Source organism: Chiloscyllium plagiosum, unplaced genomic scaffold (genome assembly GCF_037043375.1).
Source record: "Chiloscyllium plagiosum isolate Xiang-an unplaced genomic scaffold, Cpla_swu_hap1 HiC_scaffold_17, whole genome shotgun sequence".
NCBI classification, from domain to species: domain Eukaryota; kingdom Metazoa; phylum Chordata; class Chondrichthyes; order Orectolobiformes; family Hemiscylliidae; genus Chiloscyllium; species Chiloscyllium plagiosum.
The window spans coordinates 68,161,315-68,183,758 of NW_028270155.1; the positions used below are offsets into that span (position 1 = coordinate 68,161,315).

Genomic DNA, 22,444 nt, shown 5'->3' on the forward strand with positions numbered 1-22,444 from the left:
TAAACCTTTGTTATTGTATCTCTTTCTACCACCTCCTCTGGCAACACACCCCAAGCACTTACCATCCTCTGTAAGTTTTAAGAAAAAAAGTTGCCTCTCATATCTCCTATAAATTTCACCTCTTTTACATAAAACCTATGACCCCATAGTAATTGGCATTTCCACCCTGGGGGGTGGAAAAAACTCCATCTATCCATGCCTGTCATAAATTTGTGAACTTATATCAGATATCCTCTGAGCCCCCAATGTTCAAGTGAAAACAAATCAAGTTTTTCAATCTCTCCTCATAACTAATACCCTCCCAACCAGGGCAACATCCTGCTGGGCCTTTTCTGTACCTTCTCCAAAGCTTCCACATCTTTCTGGTAGTTTGACGACCAGGACTGTATGTAGTATTCCAAATGTGGCCTAAATAAAGGTCTGTACAGCTGCAACGTGACTTGCCAATTTTTATACTCTATGCTCCAACCGATGAAGGCAAACATGACATGCGCCTTCTTGACCACCTTATCCACTTCTGAGTTATCATTTTCAGGGAATTGTGAAGCTGTATGCCTAGATCCCTCAGTATGTTAATGATTCTAAAGGGTTCTGCCATTTACTGGAGAATTATTAGAGAAGATTCTTAGGGACAGGACTTACTCACAATTGGAGGATTATGGACTTACTGGCAATAGGCAGCATGCCTCTTTTATTAGACCTTCCCTCTTCTATTAGACCTTCCAGAATGCATCACCTTGCATTATTTCAGATTAAATTCCATCTGCCATTTCTCTACCCATGTCTCCAGTTTATCTATATCCTTTTGTATCCTTTGGCAATCCTCCTCACTATTTGCAGCTCCCCCAATCTTTGTGTCATCCGCAAACTTATTAATCAGGCCACCTATAATTATATATAACAAACTCTGTTGGCTACAGATCTCCAGTCAGAGAAACACCCTTCCACAACTATTCTGCCTTCTATGACCAAACCAGTTCGGTATTCATCTTATCAACTAATTGTGGATGTCATGTGACTTCACTTGTGTATCAGCTGCCATGTGGCACTTTGTCAAAGTTGAAACTTTATTGCTGGAACAGCACAGCAGGTCAGGCAGCATCCAGGGAACAGGAGATTCGACGTTTCGGGCACTTTGTCAAAGGCCTTGCTAAAGTCCATGTAAATAATATCCACTGTCCTGCCCTCATCAATCGTCCCAGTCACTTGCTCAAAAAAAACCCAATCAAGTTTGTGGGCCTCCCTCACACAAAGCATGCTGGCTATTGCCAGTAAGTCCATATTTCTCCAATTGTGAGTAAGTCCTGTCCCTAAGAATCTTCTCCAATAATTTTTCTATCACTGACATAAATGCCACTGGCCTATAATTTCCCAGATTATCCTGATTGCCCTTCTTAAAGGAACAACATTGGCTATTGTCCGATCTTCTGGGACTTCTCCTGTGACAAAAGAGGATACAAAGATTCATACAAGGCCCCAACGATTTCCTCCCTCCCTTCCCTTAGTATTCTGGGATAGATCTCATCTGATCCTAGGAACCCAACACCTTTTTTACATTGACGTGCCCCAGAATATTAATATATCCCTCTTGAGTCTCACCATCCATCATGACCTCCTTTGTGAGTACTGGTGCAAAGTATTCTTGAAGGGCCTCACCAACTTTCTCCAGCTCTACACTCATTCCCTCCTTTTGTCCTTGAATGGACCTACCCTTTTCCCTACCCTTGCTCCTTATATACATACTTTAAAAATTGGAATTTTCTTCTCTTGTTTGCCAAGGATATTTCATGGCCTCATTAGCCCTCCTAACTCCTTTTTAGGTTCTGTCCTGCTTTCTTTATATTCATTGAAGGCTGTACCTCATAGATTCATAGAATCTCTACGCTGCTGAAACGGGCCCTTTGCCCCAACAAGTCCACAACGACCCTCCGAAGAGTAATTCACTGAGATCTTTTCCCCTACGTTTACCCCTGACTAATGCACTGAACCTACACAACTCTGAACACTATGGGCAATTTAGCATGACCAATTCACCTAACCTGCACATCTTTTTGGATTGTGGGAGGAAACTGGAGGAAACCCACATTGGCACGGGGAGAATGTGCAAACTCCACACAGACAGTCGTCCAAGGCTGGAATTGAACCCAGGTCCCTGGTGCTGTGAGGCTGCCTTCAGTTTACTTTTATCTTTTTGTCTAAGCTCACAATTTTGGTTGTTATCCAAAATTCCTGCATCTTACCATCCTTGTCCGTCATTTTCGTAGGAACGTGCTGGTTCTGAACTTTAATGAACCTCCCTTTAAGATTCTTACGTGACAGGTGTGGATCCGCCATCAAGCAGCTGTCCTCAAAACTGCATTTGCCAGTTCATGCCTAATAAGTTGATATTAACCTCCCCACCTCAGCCCAAATTCTTATTATTTTCACCAGAGGACTCTTATCCTTATCCATAAGTCGACTAAACTTACAGAATTACGGTAACTGTTCCTGAAACTTCAGGGAGAAAGTGAGGACTGCAGATGCTGGAGATCAGAGCTGAAAATGTGTTGCTGGAAAAGCGCAGCAGGTCAGGCAGCATCCAAGGAGCAGGAGAATCGACGTTCCTGAAGAAGGGTTCATGCCCGAAATGTCGATTCTCCTGCTCCTTGGATGCTGCCTGACTTGCTGCGCTTTTCCAGCAACACATTTTCAGTCCTGAAACTTCAGTTCAGCTGGACCCCTTCTCTAATACCAAATCTAATATGGTCTTTTGGAGAAAGTGAGGACTGCTGATGCAAGAGATCAGAGTCGAAAAGCGTGGCATCCGAGAAGCAGGAGAATGAATGTTTTGGGCATAAGCCCTTCATCAGGAACTGAAGGGCCTATGCCTGAAATGTCTATTCTCCTGCCCCTCAGATGCTCCCTGAGCTGCTGTGCTTTTCCAGTGCCACACCTTTCCACTTATATGGCCCCTTCCCTAGTTGGGCTATTAACATATTGCTTCAAGAAACCCTCCTAGATGTACCAAACAAATTTCTTCCCTCATCCAAGCCCCTGGTACTAAGGGAGTCCTAGTCAGTATAGGCGAAATTAAAATCACCCAGTGCAGCCCTGTTTTTACATTTTCTTTTCCATTATCTGACCATATATCTGTACCACTATCCCCTGCTAACTGTTGGCAGGCCTTTAGTACATATCTATCAAAGTGAATACAGCTTTTCTATCCTGAGCCCAAACGGCCTCAATGGATGAGTCCTCCAAGATGACCTCCCTCAGTATAGCTGTGATATCCTCCCTAATCCCTAATGCAACTCCCCAATCTCTTTTACATCCCTCTCTATTATGCCTGAAAGATCTAAATCCGTATTTGTACTGAAGTTGTTGCCATTTCTGAGTCTATTGCCAGTTATTCTTTGCTAAAGTCACACTGTAGCTGAAAATGTGTTGCTGGAAAAGCGCAGCAGGTCAGGCAGCATCCAGGGAACAGGAGAATCGACGTTTCGGGCATAAGCCCTTTTTCAGGAATGAGGAAAGTGTGTCCAGCAGGCTAAGATAAAAGTATGTGGATGTACCTACTAGAGAAGATGCAAAACTTCCTGAAGAAGGGCTTATGCCCGAAACGTCGATTCTCCTGTTCCCTGGATGCTGCCTGACCTGCTGCGCTTTTCCAGCAACACATTTTCAGCTCTGATCTCCAGCATCTGCAGACCTCACTTTCTCCTTAAAGTCACACTGTACACCTTTTCCACTGGCATCTGTCACCAAACTGTCAATTGTTTCACTGAGTTGTTGTCTGTAGGCCACCAAACTCAAGTCTTAACCTTGAGCTGATTTCTGTATGATTTTCACAATATTCCTACCAGTTTTCACATTAACCTGAGGAATTAACTCTTTCTTTTCTCAAAACTTCATTTCTTAATGTGATGAGGGGATTTGATTGTTTCTCTTTTGTTCGTCCAAAGTTGTTAGTAAGTGAAGTGAGTTTAATGCTCTCTTTGCTGTATTGTTATTTTATTTGCCGAAATGTCTGCACAATCATTGTTGAATTGTCACGAGCTTAAATTAAATGCTGTACATTACTTTAGGTCTGAAATTGTTATTTCTTCTTGCTGTGCTGGGAGTGAAACTTGCAAATGAACACAACACAGTAAAAACAAAATCAATGGTTGTCTATGGATGGCAATCTTTATTGCGTTCACTAGGAGTTATATAAACATTCATTCAAAAAGTTGAAACAAAATGAAATGTTGTGCATCTTCCTTGTGTTTTTATGTTTCTTTACCACAATCAGAATAGTGGAATCAAGTGATGATTTGATGGAAGCGAGCCTGAAAAGTACAGAGCACACATTATTGGCAGTCCTGTTTGGGAACCACTACTTCATACTTGCAGAGTTACATTGTACTTTGCTCAAAAACTGCATGAATCCATGTAAGACTCTGCTAACTCATTTTTTAGATTAGAATCAGTCTAAACATTATGGCACAGACAACAGCACACAGGGGGCTAACACCTTCAACATACTATCTGGGCTGACACTAATTGTTAACCTGAGAATGTAACCTTTTAAAGAAGTTTTGTGATTTACTTATGAAAGAAGTGAAACTAACATGGTCATTCTAACCGATGTGAGACTTAACAAACAATCAAGGTATTTTTCAATGTATAATTTCAGTTACATCACACTGTAAACGTTTGCTATAAATTCTGTCTCTTACAATTGTGTACTCCACAACCACCTAATGAAGGAGCAACGCTCCGAAAGCTATTGCTTCCAATTAGACCTGTTGGACTACAACCTGGTGTTGTGATTTTTAACTACTGCATATAGTTAAGTTGCACCGTTAATAAAATGTTGATGGTTTTTAACGTTTGACCAAGGATAAGTCAAGTAAATCTGTTTATTTTTTAACTAGTGGGCTGTCCCGCAGGAACATGGCAACTAGAAAATTGATTGATCCCACTTCTGTCAAATAGAGTATACTTTCAAACATTTCCTGAGGAGATTGCTGTGTTGTAGAGCAAATTGAGGCACTTTGAATTGATTCTTGCTTGCTTGTAGACCGCTGTAATGGACTCAGCAATGTAATAGCTATGACGAGTCTTCGAGTTTATTAGAGATTTTTATTCAGAGCTTTGGGCACTGAGCGGTTGTCTTAATTTAGAAAATCTTCCAATTTTACAAATGAGCTGCCACCAGGATGTGGTCTGTTTGGTTATTATATTAGCACTGTATTCTTACTGGGAATAAGTATCTGAAGATTTATTTCAAAAGCACCTAGGTACATTACAACTCTATTACAGATTGATAGAGTCTGGTATCATGCTGGTTGACTATCGGACTTTCTTGTTTACAAAGTACAGCTGTAGCAATTAAAGGTGAAGCTGATACTTTTTTTTAATATATAAAATCACATAGCATGATGTCACACTGATTTAATCATTTAAATCTTTTAAAATTATCAGCTTACTTGATCATAAGACAAGAAAAAACTTTGCCACTCTACACAATAATGCTGCAGAATCCTTTACATCTGTCTGAGAGGGAAAATGCTCCTTAGTTTAGCATCTCATCAGAAAGGGAACATCTGAGTGAAGTGCTCTCTTCAAGCCTTTTAACTCTGGTCTTTGTATATGGTGTTATTCATGACCAATGAGAATATTGTGAATAATAGCCATGAAAATAGGTCATTCCCATTAGATCTGAACAGTAATTTATGATCCCAAATCAGACTGGTGAATTTGTTATGATCATTACTGGAGGTGGATTGCATTTTGAATAAACTTTGATTATCTAATTCAGAGGAATTTTCCTTTTCTTCCTCTATTAATTGACAAGTTTTTTTCATATTTTCTTGCCCCCAGAAGATTATTTTGTGGGGAGTATAAGTATCATATTTGTATAGGACAGGAAGGATAGATTAATAGATATTGTCTTAATGATTCTTTAAAATTTCTTTAATGGGGTAATATTAAACACTAATTGGACCCTCCACTCTAATGAACTGACAGGATGGCCTTTAATAGTGATTATAACTTAGCATGTAATATTTATATAGTACAATAGATAATGTGGGGGGTCTGTTGACAGATTTGCAATGGACCAGTAGTCCTTAACCAGTCAGTTTTAAAGGTCATCTTGGATTCACCAAATTACCAAACCAATGATATTCAGAGCACTTGTCCCATCTGTGTGCAGTTTTTAAATAAAGCTGTTCCACATGACTCGTTTTCCTTAATCTTAAATTACTGAGTGTAGTAGAGGTAGAGTTCATTCTTTAAATGTATTTTGTCTCCCATTCAGCCCATCCTAATGTTTTTCTGGGAAAGAGGTGGGCAGTCACAGAATAGAACACAGATAGTTGGAAATGGGTTTCATTTCATTGCAATCTGCATCTCTAACAAATATGACTCTATCTAGTAGAGACTAGTTGGTTGACTTAAAGGATGTCAAAGTGTGAGATCCAGAGGATTTAGTAAGAAGATGGCACATTTATGAACAGGCAATGTTAAACTTTACTACACAACTTTAAAACAGTAATATAATCTATAATATATGTACAACTTGTGTTTGTGGGTAAGACTCTGTGTTCAAACACCCAACAGAGCACATCAAATAGCAAATATGAAAGCGACAGATCTCTTTTATTTCTCAGCTGCTCCTTAGTCCTTTCTGTGTCTGCTTCTCAGAGCTGCATTCCAACATTGCTTGGAAACTCCACTATTCCTAACAGAGTCTACTTCTGACTCTCTCATGTCCACACACACTGCCTGTAACTTTTGAACTCTTCAGTAACCACCCCGTCCCCCCAAATTGTCCTGAGTCACCTACTAAAAACTTGCAATAAGCCTCCTGTATTGCTGGGCAGGATTGAATGTTGCCAGTTAACAGCTCTGGGAACTATCTGTTCCATAAATGATACCAGTTATAGATTGCTGGCTTGCTCAGTACAAGGATAAAAATAGAGGATTTCACTACAGGCTGGAAGCAATCTACTTCACTGTCCCTTTCTGAAACAGCACCCTCATTCCAGCTGGCTATGACAATGGAAACTCTGCTTTTGTCAGTACTAACTCCCTCCTTCTTTGCTCAAATCTTTTCTTACTTTCTACCCTGTATTTAATATACTTGGATACAGCATCATGCAACTGGGACACATCTCATTTAGTTCTTGAGGACTATGTTACCTTGTCTGGAATCATGACCAGTTAGTGTCCAGAGATGTGTAGATTAGGTGGGTTACCCATGGTAAATGCGGGGTTGCAGGGATAGGGTGGGTCTGGGTGGGATGCTGTTCAGAGGTTTGGTGTGGACTTGATAGGTTGAATGGCCAGCTTCCACACTGCATGGATTCTATAATGCTATTTAAAAAAAAATCCACATCCTGCTGCCAAGTAGCCTGACACACTGGAAAACCCAAGTGTTGGCATGTGGTTAGCTTCATTTCGGATTTTGGGTTTTAAATGCAGAAAGTTACATAATATTATTACCATACATCAAAGACTTAGAAGACAGAAATAGATAAGTAGGCCAGAGCTGGAGCTGAAGTTAATACATACAATTTTTTCTTTTATTATAGAAAACTGAGCAGCAGGGAGTCATAGAGATCATAGAACTTTGAACAGTATTTTCATTATATAAAAAAACACAAATTTCTGTGACCACTTGTAGGCCAATGAATGGCAGCTGTTGGTTGCAATAGTAACATGTCACACACCATTTAAATTGTCAATAGTGCATTAAAGGAATTGCTCAGGTGCAAAATAAAAAGCTCTTTTAATATTATTTAACTCACGAACACACACTGCTACTGCTTTGCCTTGTTGGTGTCAATCATTTGCCCCATTCATAGCCAACACTAACTAAATCATCTAATTAATTTGAAAAGGTCCGGAAATAGCATCATCATGGGGTTAATAGTTAACACCCTTTGACATACATGTTTCGGGTATAGTTAATTTCATTTGCGATAAACTGGAATTAAAACAAATTTAGCATTTGTTTACTTTGAATTAATTTCTTAGTTCATAGTTGGTTAGTAGCCTTTGTTCACTAACAAACAATTGTTTTTATGCTTAAAAATCACTATCTGGGAACACACAGACCTGCACACACTGAACAAAGAATGTGATTTATATTGTTTTTCTCAATCTTAGACTATCCCAAGCCACTTTACAAACCAGTGAAGTATTTGTGAATTGCAGCCACTGTGTAAAATGGGAAACATGGCACTGTCACTGCACTATTGACTAATACTCCGGTGACATGGATTCAAAATTTAAATTCAATTAACTAAAACCAGCCAGTAATGATGATATTAAACCACTGACAATTGTGGTAGAATACCACTTGTTCTCTAATATCCTTTAGAATAGAACCTACTGTCCTTCAACTAGCTTGGTCTACATGTGATTCCAGGCATCCAGGAATGTGATTTACTTTTAACTTCCCTCTGGAATGACCTGATAAACGATGTTGTAGTAAACTGCAACAGAAAGTCCAATTGAATTAAACCAGATTGATCGCCTGGTAATACCCTAGACAATGGACAAAATTATGTAACATCCAGCCCTGTTATCCCTGAGAAGCTCCCCATTATCAAAATGTGGGGCCTTGTGCCAAAGTTCAGAGAGCACTCCCACAGACTATTCATGCAATAAACTGATATAGTTTTACTCATGGAATTATATCTTTTATAGCCAATGTCTCCCAATCCACTGTCACAGTCTCTGGGTATCTCCTGTCTCACCATCAGCACTGTGGTATACAGGCAGGAGAAAGTAGCCCTGAGACAACTCCAGTGCTCATCCAGACCCCACAAAGTCTCATAGGCAAGGAAATATCCTGTTGATATCACTTCATAAACTTCTTTAGCTGATGAATCATTATTTCTCCATGTTGAACACCACAGGAAAAACAGACTGCTAATCGAAAAAGTACAGAATTTGGTCTGGGTGAGGGGCCTTCAATCAGCACAAATCATTTGGTAGTGCCACTGACCCTGCTGGGTGAAGCTTGAAGGATGTATGTCCTAGACTGTGCCTGCAGAAGGAGGTGAGGAAAGCCATAAGGGAAAGCCTAATTATCATAGAATCCCCACAGTGTAGTAGCAGGCCATTCAGCATACCAAGTCGACACCAACATTCTGAAGAGCATTCCACCCAAACCCAACTCTCCCTATCCTTGTAACGCTGCATTTCCCATGGCTAGTTCACCTAGCCTGCACATCACAAAACACTACAGGGCAATTTAGCATAGCCAATCCACCTATGGTGCACATCTTTGGACTGTGGGAGGAAATCGGAACACCCAAATGAAACCCACGTGGATACTGGGAGAACATGCAAACTCCACACAGACACCAACCCGAGGGTGGAATCAAACCTAGGTCCCTGGCACTGAGAGGCAGCAGTGCTAACTACTGAGCCATCGTGCCACCCCTTGACCACCACCTTGCAATCTACCTGTTCCAGATGGATTTGTTTGTGATAGTATTAGCAGGATTGACAACTGCACAATCCACTTGGAAACACTATCCTGTTTTCACATTCAATTTACCTTCACTTGCCTCATGTGACACTACCATTGTGCTAAGTGAGAAAGATTTTGAACAAATATGGCAACTCTGAACTGACATCCACGAGATGAACATAACATCACTCTACCATTGCCATCAGGTTGGGAGATGAATCCTGTTTGAATGAAGAATGCACAAGGCAAGTCAGAAGCAGCATCCACGGAAAACTAAAATGAAATGACCACCTCATGAATGTGTATAATTCAAATCTTAGTTCTAATATTATTGAATTTTTGAAAAGGACACTTGCAAAGCAAAAGGCACTGACTGCAGTAACAGCAGTGTTGCATCTGCAAGAGCAAGATGTTTGGACATAGACATCCATTGCGTAAAACTGTCTGAGAGATGTTGCATAGCCTTGTTTGTGAACACAATTTATGATATTGAATTTTGAGCCCAGATGGTCAGAGTCTGAGGACTTGCCTGAGAAGCAACAACCCCTTTGCCTCCTCTCTTCCCTGAAAGTTTAACATGGAAAATCCATTGGGTGACTTTTTCATTTTGCGCTGAATGATCCTGAAGAAAATCACTGTTTCAAGAGAAAAGGCATCCTAGTCGAGGGGCGTAAAAGTTAAGATTAAGAACAAAGTGAAGCTTATGACAGATAATGCAAGCTTAATATAACTGACAAAGTCCCTAAAGGAGTGTGAAAAGTGCAGGGGTTGGGGGAGGGACTCACAGATATTAGGAAAGCAAAGAGTGCATGAGAAAGCATTGGGTAGAATAAAAGAAAACTCAGAAGTATTTTTAAGTAAATCAGGAACAAGTGAATAACTAGGGAAGGAGTAGGGCCCATTAGGTAAAATAGAGAGAACCTGTGTCTGGCATTGGAAGATATGGGCACAGTCCTCGATGAATGCTTTGTCAATCTTTGTAATTGGAAAGGTCAATGCAGGTGTTGACATCAGGGTGGCAGGCTGTTTAATATTCAAACAAATTGCATAGAGGAGATAACTGACAGTTTTAGCAGCCTTGAAAGTGGACAATTCTGCAGACCTGGATGTGATGTATCTCAGGTTTTTGAGGGAGCAGTGGAGGGGATTTCAGGAACCCTGGCAGGTTTGAATCCTCTCTGGCCTCAGGTGCTAGAGGACTGGAGAATGGCTGATGTTGTCCCATTATTAAAAAAGCAAGGAAAGATAGACCAGAAAATGATGACAGGCCAGTCAGTCTAACCTCAGTTGTGGGCAAGTTATTTGAAAACAAAATTGTGAGGCAGCTAAATCTGAATTTGGGGAGATTTGAATTCATCAGGGATAGTCTGCATGGATTTGTTTAAGGAGGTCATGTTTGCCAAATTTAATCAAATTTTTTGAGGAGGTAAGCAGGAATGTTAATGAGGCAAATTATTTTATGTGAACTTTTGCAAGGCCTTCCATTAGGTCGTCTTGGAAATTTGGTCAAGAAAGTAAGAGCCCAAGAGAGCAAAATGGCCCATTGGATTCAAAATTGGCTGAGAGGCAAGAAGTAGAATGTAATAGTAGAGGGATATTTCTATATACTGGAAGTCTGATTCCAGTGGTGCTCTGCAGAGATTAATGCTGGTGCCCTTGATGCTTCTGGTGTATATGAATGATTTGAACTTAAGCAGATGACACAAATATTGGTGAGTTGGAAGATAGTGAGGAAGATAGCCATAAACTGTATGGGAACATCAGTGGACCAGTCTGGTGGCCAGAGCAGTTGTAAATGGAGTTCAATCTACGAACATGTCAGGAGGGCTAACAAAGTGAAGGTCTACACTATGAATAGGAGCAGCTTGGAAATATTTAAGATCTGAGAGGTCTTGGTTGCATGTACACAGATCCCTGAAGGTAGCAGGGCATGTAGGTAAATTAGTTAAGAAGGCATATAGGAGATTGTTATTCTGTACCTCAGCCAATAAAGATATATAATACACCAGTTGTGGCCTAACCAGTATTATGTGCAGTTATGGTCGTAACATTGGAAGGATGTGATTGCATCAGAGAGCGTGCAGAGGAGATTGCTGCCTGGAATATGCGGAAAGATTGGATAGGTTGCAGTTGCTTTCCTTGAGCAGTGGAGGTTGAGGGGGCCCTGACTGGTGTATAAGATTGAGGGGAATAGATAGTAAGTCACAAAAGTTACACCAAAGTTCTTCCTAGCTTCTCGGGTGGACATAAGATCTGGATCATTCAAAGACAAACAGGAAAGTCCTCCCTATGGTGACGAATACATCGCCCTCACTGGTGTGAAGATGCTGGTATTGGATTGGGGTGGACAAGGTTATAAGTCACCAGTTGAAGTCCATTTCATCTGATGAAGGAGCAGCACTCTGAAAACGTGTGATTTTAAATAAATCTGTTGGACGATAATCTGGTATCAAGTGACTTTTGATAATATCACTAAAATAGATTATCTGATTGTTGATTTAATGTATATGGGACTATTCTTCAGAAGCATTTCTTCAGCTGTCAAATGTTTGAAGTTTCCTGAAGGTAATCCATAAATGCACATTATTTCTTTCTTGTGTTTATTAAGGAGGTTACTTACTACAAAATGTGGTTGGGTTCCTATTTAAATTGAGGAGACTAAATGTTACTGTCTTTGTTTATTGATGAGCATATGCTCAAAACATTCATTCTCCTGCTCCTCGGATGCTGCCTGACCAGCTGTGCTTTTCCAGCACCACACTCTTTGACTCTGATCTCCAGCATCTGCAATGCTCACTTTCTCCCTTTGTTTGCAAGTAATTTGTTTACAAATAATGCTCACCAAGTTTAGATCTTTTCAAATGGAACAAACCTTGGGGCTGTTAATTATTAATGAATTAATCAAAATTAATTAATATCTTTTATACTGTGAAAAATCCTGTAAATATTGTTGCACTTCTGCATGCACCTTTATCTAAATTCCTGGCACTAATGCTGGTAATCTGCAAGTGTACTCTCCTGACACTGCAAAACATGTATGTTTGTATTGTAACATGGATATTGTGTTCTTGGAGTGTTCAAGTAAGGATGCAAGCACAGAAACTGAGTTTGTGAATATTGTTTGTTTGTAGTTACTCTGGCTGTCCTTTTGCAGGCCTCAGTTCTGGAAACCAGTGTTGTGTGTTGTTTGAGTTTTCATTCAGTAAATGAGCTGTCAGTCAATTTTCACTTTAAACAAAGTGAGCATCGGTTGACTTCGCCTCTAAATGGACTTGCTTCTTTCAGGACGATTTCCCCTTTAAGATATGGACAGTGTATCATTCAAGCTGCCCTGTCACTGTACACACTGCAGGTTCCACCTACTGGCTAATTGGGGCAGCCACTCTGGAGTTGGAGCCGTGGAAGAAACATTCAGCAGCTCCCCGCTTTTTCTCCTTGAGAAAACAGCAGGGCTCTGCAGCCCCACAAAAGTGGAAAGCATGGGCAAGCACCACATATTAAAGGGTCAGTCTTTCAGAGATCGAAATTCTGCAGTGGCTGACAAAAAAGAAGCTTTGCTAGCATGATTAGTAAGTGTCCCAGTTGTTGTCTGGTAACATTGCTTTTGTGTTGTGGGTGTTACAGGATTTGACTGGCACAGATTGGAAATGGCTGGACTGCAGGAATTACGAATGACAGAGGAGAAGCCTCTGCTGCGGGAGCAGATGTCAGTGGTGAGTCAGTATAAGATATGATTTAAAAACAAATGTCTCAAAGACCCTTTGGGTCAGCTTATTGAGATCATTGGCTCTAGCATCCTGTTTCAATGACAGATTTATTATATTGAAATTCTTTTCCCCAGCGCTTCTCACTGCTTATCTATTTCTTAATTATAATTCTCTTGCATATAATTAATGCAATTCCACATTAGTTTCTCTGATTCAAACAATTTACTTTAATGTTGCCCTAGTTTCTGTTCATGTTTGCAGTATCGTGAACTGAGTTTCACTCTGCCTCACCCTCACACCTAAACCACCCCCCCTTTCTCTCTTCTCTCCCTCCCTCTATCTATCTCTCTATTTCTATTTCTATCTCTCTCTATCTCTCTCTCTTTCTATCTCTCAATCTCTTTCTAAAATACTCTTGAATAAGAATAAATCAGGCCTCTACTGGTTTAACTTGCCTCAACAGATGCAATGATGCGATTGGCTTGTGGCCTGTAAATACAGGGCAGGGAGGAAACAAAAGTCTGAGCTCTTCCTATTTGCAGTCCAGCAATCCTGAGATGAATAAATGTCTGGTATGGGTTCAATTTTGCTCTGCTGTGACTGGTGCTTTCTTGATCAAATAATGTGACAACATAGTGTTCATTTTTCTGGACTAGTAATCCAGAGCCCTACGCTGACAGTTGGAAAAAGAGCTCAAGTCCCACTCTGACTGTTGGAGGAATTCATTTCTACTTTTATTTAAAACTGCAAATCAAAATCTGGTATGAATTTAAAATTAAAATGTGATTGACACAGCTAGATTGTTATAATCATCCAACTGGCTCACTTTTTTTTGTCTTCTAAGGAAAGTGGACCCCAACTGGCTAATGTGTGATTCCGATGTTGTTGACTCTTCATTACCCTCTAAAGTGGCTTAGCATATTCATGGGGCAAAGCATTAAATTCTAGTAGTCATTCTGTTGCATGTATGATGCCTGCTATTGCCAGCACAAGGCGTTACATTTTCATGCATTGTTGAAGATTGGGATATAAGTAGAACTGTGATTGATACCGAAATCTAAAGAGTCAGTAGTGAACAGTCCACATTTGAGCTTATGATGAGTCAGGATCATTAACAAAGCATATGAGTGGTGGAAATCTCAAAAAACAAGCATAGAAGTTCAGCAAGTAATAAGGAAGGCACGTGGAATGTTGGCCTTTATTTCAAAGGGAGTTGTGTGCTGAAATAAGGAAGTCTTGCTAAAATTATACAAATGGCTAGTCAGACCACAGCTGAAATAATTTTGGGTCCCTTATCTAAGAAAAGATATAATGGCATTGGAGGTAGTCCAGAGAAGTTTCATTAGTCTAATCCAGGTTTGGACAGACTGTTTGACTAATGAGGGGAGGTCGAGTAGGTTGGGACTGTACTCATTGGAGTTTAGAAGAATGCGAGACAGCCTTGAACATTCAAGATTCTTAGGAGACTTGACAGGGTAGATGTAAAAATGTTGTGTCCCCATATGGGATAGTCTAGGACTAAAAGACATAATTTCAGAATAATCTCACCCGTATAAAATAGCGGTGAGGAGGAATTTCATCTCTGAGGGTAGTGAATGAAATTCATTCTTGCAGAGGGCTGTCAAGGCTGAGATAGATTTTTAATCAGTAAAAGAATCCATGGTTTGGGGGGAATCATAGGAAAATGGAGTTGAGAATTCAGTGCCAAACTGTCTCAGAATTCTTTTTTGGCTGTACATAGAAGCCTTAACTTGCAGTATGGAAGTCATATTGTTGGCTAATTGTAAATACTCTTAAAGAGAAGATAAAATTGGCAGAACTGCATGATTTTGAAGTTTTCAAAGTCCCTGATTTTTGTACTTAAATGTTTTGGCTGCCGGGGAGAGTTTAAATAAAGCGCTATATACTGGACTGTGTTGTTTGACAAAAATTGATGAGAAAAATAGCATCTGGTCATGGAGTTTCAATATAATGCTTTGGTATTTTCCCAAGGGCTTTCATTATTGCTGTTATGCATGTTTGTTTGGCTGAACTTCATATCTCAGCATGGGTTTCTGCATTCACCATTGGATTGACAGCTGCTTTCTCTTCTTGAGTTCTTTGTCCAAAGGTAGGTCCAACTTCCAACCTGGGTAAGGCAAAGTGACAAGTTCCAGCTGGAATTGAGATTGAACCCCGTGTTGTTAGTATGAATTTGGTCAACATGAACATTCCAAAAAACTGAGCCAAACGGCCCATAGAATTAAGTGTTGCCGCAGCAATAGAGACCTTAATGCACAATGTGTGGTTATGAATGGGTGGAGGCTCCAATTACTAATTCAGTTGCAACCTTGGTGTGTAACCTAGGTCAACACTGTTAGGAGCGAGATTAGACTGAATATTTACACTTAAAAAACACCAATACTGGCCCAGGCTAAATGAGCCATAGTCTCTTTTTGTTCCGCAATTTTGTTGATTCATCTTTCCTACTGAAAGTGATACTGATTTCATACCTACCTGTAGGGATGTGATTATATTAATGGAGTATGCTGTTGACAGTTGCTTTAGAACAAGTTCTGTACTCCCCTGTTCTCTCAAAAAAAGAAAATGGATAGCAGAACGTCTTTAGAATGAAACCTAATGAAAGAAGAAAATATAGATATAATGAATGGCTTAGTTGAGATTTTCTGAGGTGTTTATTTCCTAGCCAGGGAAGAGTAAAGGGCTACACTTTAATTTTATGAGAATGATACACCACAAAAATAGATCTGTCTTTCAACAAGTGATGAGTAGACAGCACTGAAACCAAGAAAAGAATCCAATTGAAATGCTGAGATGGAACAGCAAATATTTAACAGCCGAGTTGAAGTTGTTTGTAGTCTTTTGGTCTCCTTTTTTAATGTTTTCCCCACACAATCATTTTCATAATATAAATATAATGTTCTTTCTAATCATAAAGGATAAGGCAACACCTTGTCATTTTGAAGGAATCTTTCCCTCAGCAATTGCTGTTGCCAAAATCAAAGGCCAGGATTTTATATTCATTGTGTGATGACCCTCGTTGCAAGATAACATTTATGATATGCTCGTAAAATGTATGCAGAGCAACAATATTGCTGCTCTGTCTGTCCATCTATCTAAATCTTGGCCCTGAAATTCTTGTGCCACTGTGCCAAGAATGCAGTATAATCTCAGTTTGTGATGGGCAATATGGACTAGGAATCTGCAATGTCGATCCCTGTCCATTTCTACCATGCAGCACAGTTTCTAAAGGGATAGGAGTTAATAGACTTCATTTGCTTCCTCTTTGGTTTAAGAAGATGGAGTGAGAGTTTAAACAGACGATGAACTATAAGATGGTGTAGTGCAAATAATTTTCTGTCATCAATAAAATAGTTTAAATTCTTTCCATCATCAACCGTTAAAATTGCAGGCAGAAACTGAAGACAATCCTTACTAAACTGCATTTGTTAAATCTGATTTCTTCTGTTTTAATTTGGATCTTGTTGATCATGAGCAGCTGACAACCTTCATAGTGCCTATTTCTGAACATCTGGAGTGCAGGATAGAGAGCACAGCTTTTCAATTTTTTTTTGCCTAAGTTCAATGAAAAGAAGAATGATAACTTCTTTATAGGAATATCATTGTTTAGAATTCTTCTGGAGGATAAAGAGCTCAGCAGACAGTATCAGCCTGCCCAATATTTTGCTGTCAGTAGCCAACCAGAAATCTCGGCATTTATAGATGTAATACATCCCTGAATGCCTCTTCATTATGTGGTCAATGTACATCTCTCCAGTTCTGCTTTATCCCCAGTAGGCCTCATTTCTAGAATTATCACCATCTAACCTGGATTTCTATATGTTCCCCTGTCCTACAAGATCTATTTCTTCAGCTTTGGCCAATGTTATATTCAAAATTGGTGAAGGAGGAGAACAAAAGTCAGTAATTTCTCAATTTTAAATCTATTCGCAAAGTAAACTTTATAAATTAGATTAGATTCCCTGCAGTGTGGAAACAGGTCCTTTGGCCCAACAAGTCCACACCAACCCTCCGAAGAGAAACCCACCCAGACCCATTTCCCTCTGACTAATGCATTGACATTATGGGCAATATAGTATGGAAAATTCACCTAACCTGCACATCTTTGGACTGTGGGAGGAAATCCACGCAGGCACGGAGAGAATGTGCAAACTCCACACAGACAGTCGCCCAAGGCTGGAATCGAACCCGGGTCCCTGGCGCTGTGAGGCAGCAGTGCTAACAACTGAATCACCGTGCTGCCCCAAAATAGCTCCTAACTATAATTCGCTACAAGTATCAATAAGTCTGTTTATTCACTTTGGAACAAAATAGATTCTGCAGATGATGATGCACTTTAACATCCACCAGTCATGGTGTTTACTTATACTTTTTGAGGAATAAAATGTCAATAAAACAAGTTAACTAATTACAGAAGGTGCATTGCAACACAAATCAAGACTTCAAATGAAGCTTGTCAAGTCAAAGAAAAACGTTGTTTTGGGAAAATATGAGGCACTATGGGAAGGTGGCATTATTGCTGGACTGTTAATCTAGAGATCCAACTCATGTTTTGGGGACCTGGTTTCAAATCCTGCTATGGCAGATGGTCGAATTTGAATTCAGTAAAAAAACTCTGAAACCAAGAGTCTAATGATGACTATAAATCCATTGTTGATTGTCGGAAAAACCCATCTGGTTCACTAATGTCCTTTAGGGAAAGAAAATGCTATCCTTACCTGGTCTGACTTAGATGTGACTCCAGACCCACAGCAATGTTGTTGACTCTTAATTGCTCTCTGCGCAATTAGGAATGAGCAATAAATGCTGGACTAGCCAACGGCACCCTCAACTCATGAATGAATTTTAAAAAAATCTCCAACTCCAGTATTACCCACTGGTCATGTAGATCTCCAGTGTGCCAGTAGACACCAGATGTTTCTCCAGATGCCGCTCAGGTAAAATGGTAACCAGTGAAGAGAGACAGACAGACAGGAGGTCAGGATGAGCAAACTTCTCATGGTCACTGCTAGAACCTCTGAAGGCCATCTTGGCCAGACATAGGAAATGTCTTTTCATGCTATTTTAAAAAAAAACAATAGAAGCCTAATAACCTAACTTTCTAAGGATGCCAATAAACTAATTTCAAAGGAAACATGTTAAAATTTTGAAGATGGTATGCTCCAGCACCTGTACTGCCTATCGGTTGTGGAAGGAGTGTCTTTTCAAATCTGCGTAAATAATTATCCAACAAGTGGCTCACACCTTATTTTGTATAATTAACATTTATTAATTTCTCTGGCTTGGCTACAGCATCCACAAAATTCAAATTTTCCACCCCCATCCTCTGCTACATTTTGCACCAAATTAACCAGCTTTAGTTTTCTACTGTTTGTTGCACTCCCTGATCCCTGATATCAATTACCTTGAAACAACACCTATGAGAAATTTTCTTATACTTTTGCAATTAAGTCTTGTGTCTAGAGAACATCTGGAGCATCACAACATAGAATTATAGCCAGAGATATTCATACCTCACATTGTTAGGGAAAACAGAAATGACTAGTTGCTACTTGAGTAACCAAGCAACTGTTGAAGCAAAAGTGTGAGATTTTTTAAAAAGTAAGCAAGGGAATAAGTAACCAGCAAAAGACTGCCCAGCCAATTCTCTGAACAATTTTCAAAATTGCTGATCAACAGTACAAATAAACAATCAACTTTGCAGGGAACCTTTTCAGACTAGCAAATTATGGTGTCCTGCTCATACTTATTCCAGATTTATTCACATTGATTTTATTAGAAAACTCTGGTTAACTAAATATCCTACTGTAGGTCATTTACCTCCTTGGTTCATTTCATAAATATTGGTTCCACGCTGTAAATTAAACCAGCTGGGCTGTTGAGAATTGGCTGACAGGAAATAGTTTATAGATCAAGAGGGACACTTGAACAAAAATGTCAAATTTTACACAGTTTGGCTGTCCCCTGCCCAGAAGCACAGCAATGGGATGTGATTGCGTCAGTACATGTTTGACGAAGTTCTATAAAGACAATATTCTGATTTTTGTTTACAAAGCTAAATGTGAATAGAGTTGATTTTTTATTTATTTAAAGAGAATATATCACCAGGCTTAGCGAGTTTTCTTGCTATATTTACCAAGCTCACCTCATTAATTAAATCATCTTGGCTGACGGGTCTCTCATGTCCGATTTCCATCCCATTTTGCCACGTGCTGTCCCCAGAAGAGCTCACCACTCTGAGAATATCTGCTGAATACCTGGTATCCCTTTCACTCAAGTCATCTCTGAAAGCTCATGATACCTGGATGAGCAAGAGGTCTGCAGCTGTTTTATAAATTGCTGACATTTGTCACATATATGACAAGAGGAAATCTCTGCCCTACTTTGCCAGGAAGGTCTTGGACATCCTGCTGGATGGTTTGTGCAGAGGCTGGACATTTTCTTCCCCCAGGGCCAGCACCAGAGGCGTGACAGCCAGCCAGCTCTGTCTAAGGTTATCACTCGTGCTAAAGCTGTATCAACCATCTGGAGGAGGATGCCCAGCACTATGGGAAAAAGATCAATGACCTCCATTCCACCAGGATAAATGTCACCACTGTCTCTTGATACCTCACACTATCTCTGTTACTGTACCCATGGCTCACCGAAGTAGGCTCAGAACGAGCGGCTGCTGGGAGCCAGCCTTGTCCAGCCCTTGAGCTCTTGTGTGCCTGAGCTTAGTGTCCTTACATCAGCATTACAATGGTAGTTACCACTGCAGCATTGATGTGCAGGAGTGTCCTGTCCATGGGTTGGATAGGTGCTGTGAGGATTCTTAGAGGCTGTCAGATGTCAGATGCCATCTCTGTGGATGAAGGGTATGTGCGGCTGATGCCTATGGAATGTTCCTTAAGATGTTGATGATCTTGTAGAAGTTTATAAAATCATGAGGGGCATGGATAGGGTAAATAGACAAAGTCTCTTCCTGGGGTGGGTGAGTCCAGAACTAGAGAGCATATGTTTAAGGTGAGGGGGAAAGATATAAAAGAGACCTAAGGGGCAACGTTTTCACACAGATAATGGTACGTGTATGGAATGTGCTGCCGGAGGAAGTGGTGAAGACTAGCACATTTGCAACATTTAAAAGGCATCTGGATGGGTATATGAATAGGAAGGGTTTGGAGCGACATGGGCTAGGTGCTGACAGGTGGAACTAGATTGGGTTGGGGTATCTGGTTGGCATGAATAAGTTGGACCAATGGGTCTGTTTCCGTGTTGTACATCTTTATGACTCTATGACCAGTTTTCAATCGAAAATAACTTGGACTAAGTGGTGAGCTGAATCTGCCGGATTTGGATCTGGCTTTCTAGTTGAGATTCCTGACATCAGGCTTGTTTGATAATATCAGAGGCCTGATATTTAATGAGGTGTGTTTGCCTATTAAAAAATAATTTAATAAGCAATAATTAGTCAATTGACAATTTGCTTTTGCTATGTGAGAATCTCGCCATGCCACTTATGAAAAGCATAAAAAATGGTGCAACATGCTATTGACATTAAGATGCTGCACTTGTCACCCGATTTTCTGTCACACATCTCACCGTAGTTCATGTTGTCCATATATCTGTAAGATTCCACCATCTTGTGTTCAATGAGGAACAGTATTGTGTATTTCCTTCTGTCTGTATCTTCCAAGGTATAGCAATCATTATCAACTTGCTACTCCATTTGAACATTTCCCAGACCTGAGACAGTTCTATATTTCTTCCAAGACCTTCTGACTAAGGCTTTTTGAAAAATGTGGAATCCACCATCCCTCAGAGCTCCAGTGAGGTGGACTACAATCAAGGGGATGATGTGTCTTCTTTTTATAGCACTACCGGATGTATGGCAAGTTCAACAGTTGAATTTGAATGGTGAGTGGGTTATCAAGTGAATAGGTAGAGTTGTAAGGTAGGTAAGTAGGTGGCTGGGTGTGAGGTGGCACATACTTGTACGCTTGCTTGTATCAGTGTTAAAACTTTGCGAATAATCTAGTTAGTAGTTTAGCTTGTTAATATTATCATTCAGCATGATTCATTTGAATTCATGATTTATTAATTTTTCAGTGTTAGATCTACAAGATTGGAAGATTATTCATTTGGAATAAGTTTTAAAATTACTTTACCTCCTCATCCTATTTTGTTAAACGTACTTCTCATGACTTGGGTTTATGAAATATAATTTAACTAGCTGATCTTGTGATCAGTGCGAGGATATTCTGTTTGTGGTATATAGTTGATATATATTTAAATATGTATATGAATAATGGATTGGAGCAGGCAGGAGCTAACAACTAAACCTGCTGGCTGCTGTGCCAGCTCCCCAACACCGTGCTGCCTCTCGGCCTCTTTGCTGCAAAACAAAAGGTTTTGGAACAGCAGAGCTACCTATGCACAAGTGGCAGTTTTCTGCCCTGCACATATGGCAAAGCCAATTAATTGATTTATTGTCAAGTGTACTGAGGTACCACAATAAGCTTTAAGAGCAGTACAAGTATATCATAATAAGCAAGTATGTACAGATCAAAAAGACTTGAGCAGAGGCATACAAGTTACATCGCCAAGTGGTATGCACTAGGCAAGATCAGCATTAGCAAGATTAGCATTATTTGAGGTTAGATAGTCCATTCATTAGTCTAATAAGAGCTGGGAAGAAGCCGTTCCTGAATCTGCTGGTGCATGTGTTCAGGCTTCTGGATCTTCTGCCTGATGGAAGAGGTTGTAGGAAATCATTACAGGGGTGTGATGGGTCTTTGATGTTGGCAGCCTTTCCACAGCAGTGAGCCATGTAAATGGCGTCCATGGATGGAAGGTTGCTTCTGTGATGGTCTGGGCTGTGCACACCATCTTTCTTATGGTCCTCCGCAGTTGCCATTCCAGGCTGTTATGCACCCGGACAGTACGCTCTCAATGATGCATATGTAAGATTTGATGAGAGTCCTTATGGACATGCCAAGTTTCCTGAGTTGGCTGTGGAAGAAGAGGCATTGTTGTCCATTCTTGACTGTCAACTCTACGTGTGAAGTCCAGGACAGGTTGGTTATCATCACCCAAGGAACTTGATGCTCTTCAATCTCTCATCCTCAGTTCTGTTATGTAGATGGGGATGTGCTCTCCTCCTTCCTTTCTGAAGTACATGTTCTTTAGTTTTGCCAATGTTGAGAGAGAAGTTGTTTCATTGTACCACATCACCAAGCCCTCTATCTTTCTTTTGTCTTTTGACTCCTCATTGTTAGATATCTGT

General features: G+C 40.1%; 1 protein-coding gene across 6 annotated transcripts in view; it reads left to right on the plus strand.

Moving 5' to 3' along the window:
• Nucleotides 1–22,444, plus strand: part of ndrg4 (NDRG family member 4) — a 185,254-nt gene that overhangs the window by 33,293 nt on the left and 129,517 nt on the right. For 3 of the 6 annotated variants that reach the window (XM_087996053.1, XM_043707294.2, XM_043707293.2), the window contains exon 2: nt 13,076–13,164. The exons of 1 other annotated variant lie outside the window; for it this stretch is intronic. In XM_087996053.1, the coding sequence (XP_087852179.1) occupies nt 13,099–13,164 (66 nt within the window). In that variant the 5' untranslated portion in view covers nt 13,076–13,098. Of the gene's footprint in view, nt 1–12,846; nt 12,956–13,075; nt 13,165–22,444 lie in introns of those variants that run through there. 2 more of the 6 variants (XM_043707290.2, XM_043707292.2) reach the window with 2 other exon arrangements.